The sequence below is a fragment of the Otolemur garnettii genome, unplaced genomic scaffold (genome assembly GCF_000181295.1).
Source record: "Otolemur garnettii isolate 467f Iridium unplaced genomic scaffold, OtoGar3 scaffold00264, whole genome shotgun sequence".
Taxonomy (NCBI): Eukaryota; Metazoa; Chordata; class Mammalia; order Primates; family Galagidae; genus Otolemur; species Otolemur garnettii.
The window spans coordinates 127,563-137,447 of NW_003852659.1; the positions used below are offsets into that span (position 1 = coordinate 127,563).

The window sequence follows — 9,885 nt, forward strand, 5'->3', positions numbered from 1 at the left end:
TTCTTCTGGGTAGATGCCTAGTAATGAGATCACAGAAGCAAATGGAAGGTTGACTTTTAGCTCTTTGAGGATTTGCCATACTTCTTTCCCAAAAGGCTATACTAGTTTGCAATCCCACCAACAGTGTGTATTCCTCCCTCTGCACCCATGCCAGAATCAGCAGTTTGGGGACTTTGTGATGTAGGGTATTTGCACTGGGGATAGGTGAGATCTCAAAGTGGTTTGATTTGCATTTCTCTGATGATTAGGGATGATATGTATTTTTCAAATGCTTTTTTTTTTTTTGCTAGTGTCATCTGTCATCTTGGGAAAAGGTTCTATTCATGTCCCTTGTCCAATGATTAATAGAGTCATTTGCTCTTTTACTATTGATTTGGAAAGAATGTATTATTAAATATATGTATATCAGCCATAGAGTTCATGTGCAATTTAAAATTTATGGACTTATGGCCACTGTGTATAAGGCCACTTTCTGTGTCAGGACAACAAATGTGTAAACAAACCTTTCCGTATACACACTAACCTCTGTTTTTGTAACCTGACACATAGACTAGCAGTGTATGTGTGTACTTTTAATTATATTGACAACCACATTAGTGTGCCTGATGTTTAACATCACACATGTCACTACAGTGCACAACCTTGAAAATCCCTGCCTCTACACGAGTCTTAGTATTTTTTTAGGGTAGCCAAATAGAAGTATCAACACTATAAGGAAGCTGGCATGGATAATGAAGTGTAAGACAGCTGAGTCCGATGTGTAAGATGTATGCAAGTAACACACAATATCGCAAGCAGCAGAGTGGCGCTCATGACATTGACAGCACATAGCATCCAAGTGACTCAACCAGGTGACTGAGAAAAACTTTATTTTACAGAGACAAAACAGGTAAAAGGGAGAAAGCTTTTAAGGTAGTTTTGTATTAACCTGAATCTGTGATCTCCATAAAAAGGATCCTATTTTACTTCCCTCTATTACCTGAAGAAAATAGGACAAAGACCTTGACTTTCCACAGAGAACTTATTTCATGTTGCCTTGAGCATCAGACACAAACCCCTACCCACAGTGTCCAATTCCTTAGATATTAGAGATTTTCCCCCATAAAACCCTAAAGTGAACATGGTTCAAAACTTTCTATGCCTTGGAGTCTTTATTTCCCTTACTGGGGCACAGATGCAGATAGATGTAGACATGGGTACTTGTGGGAGATTCTGATTCTTATTTTTCAAAGAAATATGTAAAATCCTCAACTGAGTAAAAATGGAGAACTACCGAAAGTGTGAGGAGAAGATAGTAGTGGAAGAATAAAATTAAGCCAGGTCATTACAGACTGATTGTATGCAATACTAAGAAACCCACTAGGATTAGTCATTATAAATTTAAATAACTGAACATCCCTCTCCAGTGCATTCATCTGTATGGATACCAGTAGGGTGTAGGTAGAAAACTGGAATTAAGGTTTGTGATTCTGCCCAATGTATGCAACTCAATGAGGGAGGCCAGAGGATCCAGAGCATTGACTGGACAGCAATGTATGAGGGTTATCCTGATCAATGCCAGCTTGGTAGATAAGCCACAAGGGGGATGAAGGACAGTGACAATGCCACTGTCAATACTGGGAAGGATGTTGGGTTTTATTCTGAGTGTGCACTAAGAGGCTAACCTACTCCTATTCCATTGAAGCTAGTAAAAGACGCAGGATTCCCAGGTCAGAAACAAAGAGCTGAACTATCCATGGAAGAAGCATGATGAGCACAACCTCCAAGAATTAAAAAATATTATACCAAGGAGGACAAAAAAGAGACTTAAGCAAAGTCAAGTTATATCCTTGGAACTAGACTGGGTATTAGACTAGGATTCTGGAGATGGGTGTCCCTCAGGCAGCCTCCAACAACTGGGTAAAGCACGTGGAGAAAACAGCTCATTTGTACCCTTGAACAATAACAACTGAGCCTCACACAGGTCCTATCCAAGATCAGTTGTGGCAAAACAGTGCCACCCATCAGGAAGATCATCACTACCAGTTGTCTTCAAGGTCATTAAAATCCCAAGTACACTTGATTTTCAGAAAGGACTCTGTGTTTGATGCCAGTAATTCCTTTCTTACTGTACTGTGCAAGTCTTTTTGAAGCCTGCAAAATGGAAAGAAGTAATGATGTCCAGAAGCAGTAGGGGAGTAAACTAAAGCACCTCAGACATAAAATGAAATAAATAAAGGCATGCCCCATATACAAATGGACTTTTGTTTGCCCTTATGTTGGCATACCCACACCCACACACACCCAGAGATGGTAGGAGGGCATCTAAAGGCACGAGGACCCTGTCCATAGAGAAAGCCACAAATGCAAAGCGTGGGCAAAACCATGGCAAAGGTGACAGGACAGACCAGACCAATGTATTTAAGGTCCTTGTCACTTCCCATGAACAAATACAAACAGTTCCTCTCATTTGTAGTATTACCTGTGTTTAGCAAATTTTTGAAAGTTAATACCTGAGCATTCTCTTTTTAGAGAGGAAGAGTCCCCGTGCCCAGTTGGAAGTCCCTCTATACACACACAATAAGAAGGGAGAAGCTGGCTCGGCGCCTATAGCTCAACCGGCTAAGGCGCCAGCCACGTACACCTAAGGTGGCGGGTTCAAATCCCCAGCCCGGACCCGCCAAACAACAATGATGGCTGCAACCAAAAAATAGTCGGGCGTTGTGGCGGGCACCTGTGGTCCCAGCTACTTGGGAGGCTGAGGCAGGAGACTCGGCTGAGGCCAGGGAATGGGGGGTGCTGAGAGATAAAAAGCCACGGCACCCTGCCCATGGGGGCAGTTTAAGGCCCCCGCCAAAAAAAAAAAAAAAAAAAAGAAGGGAGAAGCTTCCATTTCTAATGGTTGCCACCTCAGAACTCTTATTTAAATGCACCACTTAAGTGCAAAGTCCTACATCAAATACTACATGATCAGATTTTAGCCACCCTGCCAAAGTGGGCAAAGGTTCCTTGGCACTTGGGATGACTTCTGCTAAAAGATAACAAAATTTAACATCTTCTTCTAGGAGTAGCAATTGCTTGCCTCTCTGATCTCTCCACATTGCTGAATAATACAGCATTCTGATCAGATGCTCTTCTTTCAGTGCCTCAAATGGCAACACAAAGCTTGGTCCAGTCTCAGGGCCTTTACACACATTCCCACAACTTCCTTAGTATACCCACCCTCCATCTCTAATCACTTCCCAGTGCCCCCTTTTGATATATGGGTTCCTCCTTCTGTCTTCATTGGGACTCGACATCAGTGACACCACTTCAGACTAGCCTCTTGCTGTTTTGATCACCCTTATTTTTCTACATCTCAACCCATAGCTTCTTTCATATCATCAGGACAACAGAGACTGCTTCCAAGTCTTAGATTTGTCGTGTCCCTGGGAAGAACTCAATACCCACAAGGACAAGGCCCATGTCCATTTGTTTCCCACTGTCTCCCATGCTGGGGTGCTTGGCCCAGAGTTGGTGTTGAAAAAGAATAAAATACAGACCAGGTGAGTAAAATACAGACCAGGTACAAGAATGAGAGAAATGAGAAGGCTCCCAAAATGCCCAGAAGTCTCTAGAACTACGCTATTCAATACGGTAATTGTTAGCCACATGTGGCTGTTTAAATTAATTAAAATTAAATTTTTAAGACACAGGGTCTTGCTATGTTGTCCAAGCTCGTCTCAAACTCCTGGCCTCAAGCAATCCTCCTACCTCAGCCTCCCAAGGTTCTGGGATTACAGGCATGAGCCATTATACCCAGCCAAAACCTTAAGAAAATCTAAAATCCCAGTGGAAAAGTCAATGGGGATTACCCGAGTTTCTGTAGTTTGCATGTTGATTTTCTCAAGGCCTCACACAGTGTCTTGACCCCATCAGGCTCCAAGTCATTGCCTATAAGGTTCAATTCAGCCAGTCTTTCATGGCTGCTAAGAAGAGAGGAAAGATGCTGGCAGCAGGCAGCTGTCAGATTGCATTTCTCCAGCCTAGAGGTGGGTGGGAAGGAAGCATAATAGTCCTCTGAGAATGAGAAATTAGAAAAGTGATACATAAGATACAGGGAAAAAAATACTACTAAAACAGACTGCTTAGCAGTGGGATACTTACCACATGCTAGATGCTTCTCTAAATATTTACATATAACTTGCTTAATCCACACACCAACCCTCTAAAAGGTATTTTACTACTTTAAATTCTATCTGACAGAGAAGGAAGAAACAAAAGTGTTCAACCTGCTGGAATGTGAAAGAAAACACCTTCATATAAAATGGATATGAGTTTATTTATAAAAATCTCTGAAAGGACTGAAATTACACTGCTACCTCTATACAGTTTTGGTACATCTTATCTTTAAATTCAGCATTTGAACAAGGGGTTAGCTAACTACTAGGAATACAAAGACGAAGGTGACAAAGTAAATGGACTAGGTCAGCTTAACACAGCAGAAATCTCTCACCTAATGAGCTCAGGGTAAGGGTGTTCAGTACATCACCTGGGTGAAGGGCTCAACTACAACTTGAACTTTACCTTAGAAATTAAAACAATGTAACCTAAATATGTGTACCCTCATATCAATCTGGACTTAAAAACAAAACAAGCACCAATGTATTCGTCTACAAAAGTTTTATTATATTTGTTTCAGATGTTTTTATATATAAGAGAAGTAAGATGTTTCTTAAAAGGAAAACATAGCAGAAACATCTAGGTAGGTGTAGAAAGAAATGTGACATGTGTCACACAAGTGACCTGTCATGCACACAGAGGGAAAAAATCCATTTCCTTATTCTGAGGAGGAGGCTGGGTGGGAAGCAGGGAATCCTTCCAAGGTAAGGTACTATTTGGTGGACGGAAAGAAGATTATGCAAGGAAAACCACAGGTATGTCCTGATCTCTCAGATACAAGGCCACTATATTACATATTGCTAATCTACTCTAGTACCTTTAATAACATTCCTTGAATCATCTATCAGGGGTGGCTTTGCCCCCACAGAGGAGGCTGGCAGTGTCTGGGGGTGGGAAAGCCTATTGCATCCAGAGACTAGAAGCAAGGAATGCCATTCAGACCCCTTACAATGCACAGGAAGCCCCCATGACAAAGAATGGACCAGCTCACAATGTTAACAGTGCCAAGGTTGAGGAACCTTGGTCCAGAGAGTATAGATGAAAGCCACTGTACACAGCTCTAGGGCCCCCACCCAAGTGTAGAGACACACACACCTCCTGTAAGAGCCACAGTATTGGAGGATAAGACTCAGTGAGAGTGAACTGGTCATCAGGAAGGGATTCATTGCTAAACACAATGTGATAATGGATGCAAACATTTCGTTCTTTTCTTCTTCCAGGCAGAAGCACCAGGAGGAGGGAGGACTTAAAACCAGACCAGCATCCTTTTGTAAAAGAACATAATGCTGATTTACTCAGTTAAATCTGAAGGCTACTCTTTTACCTAAAGGATGAAGAAAATATTGCATGGAAAGATACTTAAGGGATACAAAAGGGGGGAAAGAATTAGCTTCCAAGTCATACTTGGGCCTGGGTCCCTGTCGCTGTCCTTATGTCTTGCTTCAGTCTCTTCATCTGTGAGATGAGTATAAAGTACCTACAACACCTCAGAGCTCCTCCTGGAGGACAACATAGTGACTGCCAAGAGTTTCCCTTTCCATGCACGTCAGGTGCATTCATTCACATGACAGCCCACCCTGCACAGTTGTTTTAAACTTGGTCATACCCCATTTCCCAGACACATCACTGTTTCCAACCATGTGTCCCCCTCTTTTCACCCATCAGAGCCCACTTCTGTTGCTTTCACCAAGGACTTCCCTTCTCTTCCTTTTTTTGAGGGATTTGGAGACAAGGGATCATTTTTCCAGGTTCATCTCAAATCCCTACCTCCTGTATGAAATCTTTTGTAAACTCTGGTTGGTTTCAGAGGACAACTGAAGTGCATGATGTGTGATGCACGCTGGCCCAGTCCTGTGGTTGCTGGTACCCAGCGCCCTTGAACCCCAGAGCAACTTTCACTTCCGACCAGCCCTCCACATGGCTTACATGCCAGCTTTATTCACAGGGACACATAAAGCCTTCCTTTTAGAAAGGAAACCAAAGTCAGAATGAGCCTTTCTCTTAGGGAGCTACCCCTTCACCAATCTGACTTCTTAGGACTGAAGCCGAACTTCTTGATTCAGAATCCGCTGATGCCAAACTATCTTAAATCTGGCACTGGCAGGTACTGTGTATCATTAACCTACCCATGTCTTCTTTTTTTTCTTTAACGGCCTGTGAGAGACCAAATCAAGTTTTCCTTGATGTTTTATCCAACAATTTAATTCATAGTGTTAATATAGTAGATTTAACAATCTCTGAATAGAGGTTTGAGATGGCTGATTAACCCCAACAATGCTGGAGATTCTTTATGTGCAGGTCATTACAAAAAATTTGAGGTATACAAAAATCAAGAAATGTAAAAATATGTGTGCATGGAAACAAACGAATCCTGCCCAGCAACACCAATAAGCTGAGCAAGGTGAAATTTGCACAGGTGAATCAGAAAGGATGCAGCCCACTGTTTCCTGGAAGTGAAATAGTGGGTCATAGCACAGCGCATCTCAAAACTTTTGTAGTGGCTCCATGCCTGTAGCTCAAGCGGCTAAGGCACCAGCCACATACACCAGAGCTGGCAGGTTCAAATCCAATCCAGGCCCACCAAACCACCATGACAGCTGCAACCAAAAAATAGCCAGGCATTGTGGCGGGTGCCTGTAGTCCCAGCTACTTGGGAGGCTGAGGCAAGAGAATCACTTAAATCCAGGAGTTGGATATTGCTGTGAGCTGTGATGCCACAGCACTCTACCGAGGGTGACAGCTTAAGGCTCTGTCTCAAAAAAAAAAAAATTTTTTTTGTAGTAACCTACAATTTCAGTGGACTCATTAAAGACCTTCTAACAAAATTCTGAAACACACTCTTTCTGAAAACATTATTGAGCTACTAATAAACCCTAGAACCAGTGAGAAATGACTATCATTTAAGCCACATTTAGCCAAAAACCTTATGGCCCAAGGCCAAACTATCTTAGTCAGGTCAGCACACATCACATTATGGTTTAAAAAAAAAAATCTGTCTTCCCCTTAGAAGTAAAGATTCACAGGGCAGAGAATATGCTGTGTCCTCCTAGCACGGTGGTTCTCAACCTTCCTAATGCCACAACCCTTTAACACAGTTCCTTATGTTGTGGTGACCCTAACCATAAAATTATTTTCTTTGCTACTTCATAACTGTAATTTTGCTACTGTTATGAATCATAATGTAAATATCTGATAGACAACCCCTGTGAAAGGGTCTTTTGACTCCCAAAGGGGTCACAACCCACAGGTTGAGAACTACTGTCCTAGCCCCTTTTACCTAAAATGTGCTGATTAAAGAAAGAACATTTACAGTTTTCCAAGAGTAAAACACTTTCTCTAAACTTGGAGCTTGTCATCTAACAAGAGAGATTTTAAAAAGAAGAATTTCATCCTTTGCCATCTCTCACCATTTTTTTGAGACAAATTCTCACTCCATTGCCCAGGCTGCAGTGCAATGGCCATTCACAGGTGTGATCACAACTCACTGCAGCCTCACACTCCAGGGCTCAAGTGATCTTCCTACCTCAACACCCCACCACCCTGGGGACTGGGACTACAAGCACCCACCACCACACCACACTCCACTGCTCACCTTCCAAACCCCACCCCAGTAACCCTCACATTTATCCTCCTCCCACCCCAGAAGTAAAGAGACTTTCTGAAAGGAGAATGACATCAACTCACCCCAGTGTGGTCAGTGGACAACTGGAAGCTCTCATAGCCTCACACAGTAGCTTTGCTCCATCATCCCCAAGATCATTTCTCCCAATATCCAAAACATGCACATTATGATTATGTCTGAGTGCATCTGACAGCTCCTGACAGCCTTCTGTCGTGAAAGAACAGCCTGACAAACTGCAATATAAAAACATATTAAAGGGGGAAAAATAACCTTTGAATCCTCAAGCTTTGCTTTAGGTCCTCCACTTCTCACATTCAAGGGAAGGAAAGACACCAATGCCAGACTTCTCATCCCAAGCCCTGGAGAGCCAGGACACACTGCGGTGTTCTGTTCCCCTGTGATAGCAGAGAAGCAGAGGCACAGCCCCGTCCTTCTCGTGCTGTGCCTCTGCAGGTTTGGGGGTGCCAAGGGCTTCTCTGTGGTGTTCCCCTCCTGAGTTCTCAGAATCTACTTGGTCATCACTGCTCATGTTTTCCAGCCTTTGAGCTCAATAGTTGGCTAAAAAACACATGAGAAATCTCATCTTAGGGCAGGTCTAAATTTCTAAGAATGAACTAGAATACCAAAATAAGTTCAAAATGATGAATCATAGTGAAGATTTGGAACAAGTAGGAAGGGGCAAGGAAGAGGCAGGAGAAAGAGAGGAGGACAGTAGAAAGAGAGAGACACACTAGAAGGCTGAGACCCTAAGACAGAGAAGGCATGTAGGAGACAGAAATCTTACAGCCATAAGAGGAAACGTTTGACAACATGAGAAATATCTGTATGGTTAAAACCGTCAAAGGCCAACTCTAAGAGAACTGTCAGTGTGATAAATAGAGCACACAAATCATTCCCCCCCACCCAAAAAAAAGCTACCAGAGAGGATAAAATGAACTCAGAGGAAACACAGCCTAAGCAGGGACCAAAAGTAAACTTTTTTTTTCTTGAGGCAGAGTCGCACTATGTCACCCTCAGCAGAGTGCTGTGGCATCACAGCTCACAGCAACCTGAAACTCTTGGGCTTAAGCAATTCTCTTGCCTCAGCCTCCCAAGTAGCTGGGACCACAGGTATCCACCACAATGCCCAGCTGTTTTATTGGTTGCACTTGTCATTGTTGTTTGGCAGTCCCAGGCTGGGTTCGAACCCACCAGCTCCAGTGCACGTGGCTGGCACCCTAGCCACTGAGCTACAGGCGCTGAGCCCAAAAGAAAACTTTTAAAATAATAATTAATGTCATCAGGGACATAATATAATAATGTATCCATGAAAAAAAAAATGGCATGCTGTAAAAAAGAAATGGAAAGCAACAACAAAAAAACTCTTGAAAATTAAAGTATGGGCTTGGCGCCTGTGGCTCAAGTGGCTAAGGGGCCAGCCACGTACACCTGAGCTGGCAGGTTCGAATCCAGCCCAGGCCCACCAAACAACAATGACGGCTGCAACCAAAAAATAGCCAGGCATTGTGGCAGGCACCTGTAATCCCAGCTACTTGGGAGGTGGAGGCAGGAGACTCGCTTGAGCCCAGGAGTTGGAGGTAGCTGTGAGCTGTGATGTTAAGCACTCTACCCAGGGGGACAGCTTGAGGCTCTGTCTCACAAAAAATAAAAAAGAAAGAAAGAAAATTAAAGTATGACACCAAAAATTTTAAATTTAGCTGAGTTCAAAATGGCAGGGAAGCTGGCGCCTTGCCAGAGGGCCTTTTGGGATGGAGCGCTGAGCCTGGGTACCCTGGGAAGTGGCACAGAACAGGTTTGGACATGGCGCTTACTGAACAGTAACTCCGGCTACCAGGCACCCGGTTACCTTATTAAAAGAGCCACAGGAGAAGAGTAGAAATCACTGAAGCTCTGAGCCAATGGATACTCACAGAGCTGCTTTGGAGCAGCTTTCCCGGGTCCCAGAACAAACCTAGTTTTGACTCTACCTGTTAGGCTTGGACAACCATCCCTGCGTTGACTCCTACAGAGATGGAAACAAACTTGGAGGACCCCCATCCCACATAGGCCCCCTTGTAAATACCAGGTGCTATTTGGATGGCTGAGGCACATCCCCTAGAAAGCCTGGCATATCCTGTAGGACT

The 9,885-nt window shown here is 43.4% G+C and overlaps 1 protein-coding gene across 1 annotated transcript in view; it reads right to left on the bottom strand.

Moving 5' to 3' along the window:
* Nucleotides 1-2,104: 2,104 nt before the first annotated feature.
* NLRP13 (NLR family pyrin domain containing 13) overlaps nt 2,105-9,885 on the bottom strand; it is a 30,236-nt gene continuing 22,455 nt past the window's right edge. The window contains exons 9-11 of the mRNA XM_003802920.2: nt 7,825-7,995; nt 3,877-4,004; nt 2,105-2,133 (exon numbers count right to left, since the gene is read on the bottom strand). Coding sequence (XP_003802968.2) covers nt 2,105-2,133; nt 3,877-4,004; nt 7,825-7,995 — 328 coding nt within the window. The remainder of the gene's footprint in view (nt 2,134-3,876; nt 4,005-7,824; nt 7,996-9,885) is intronic.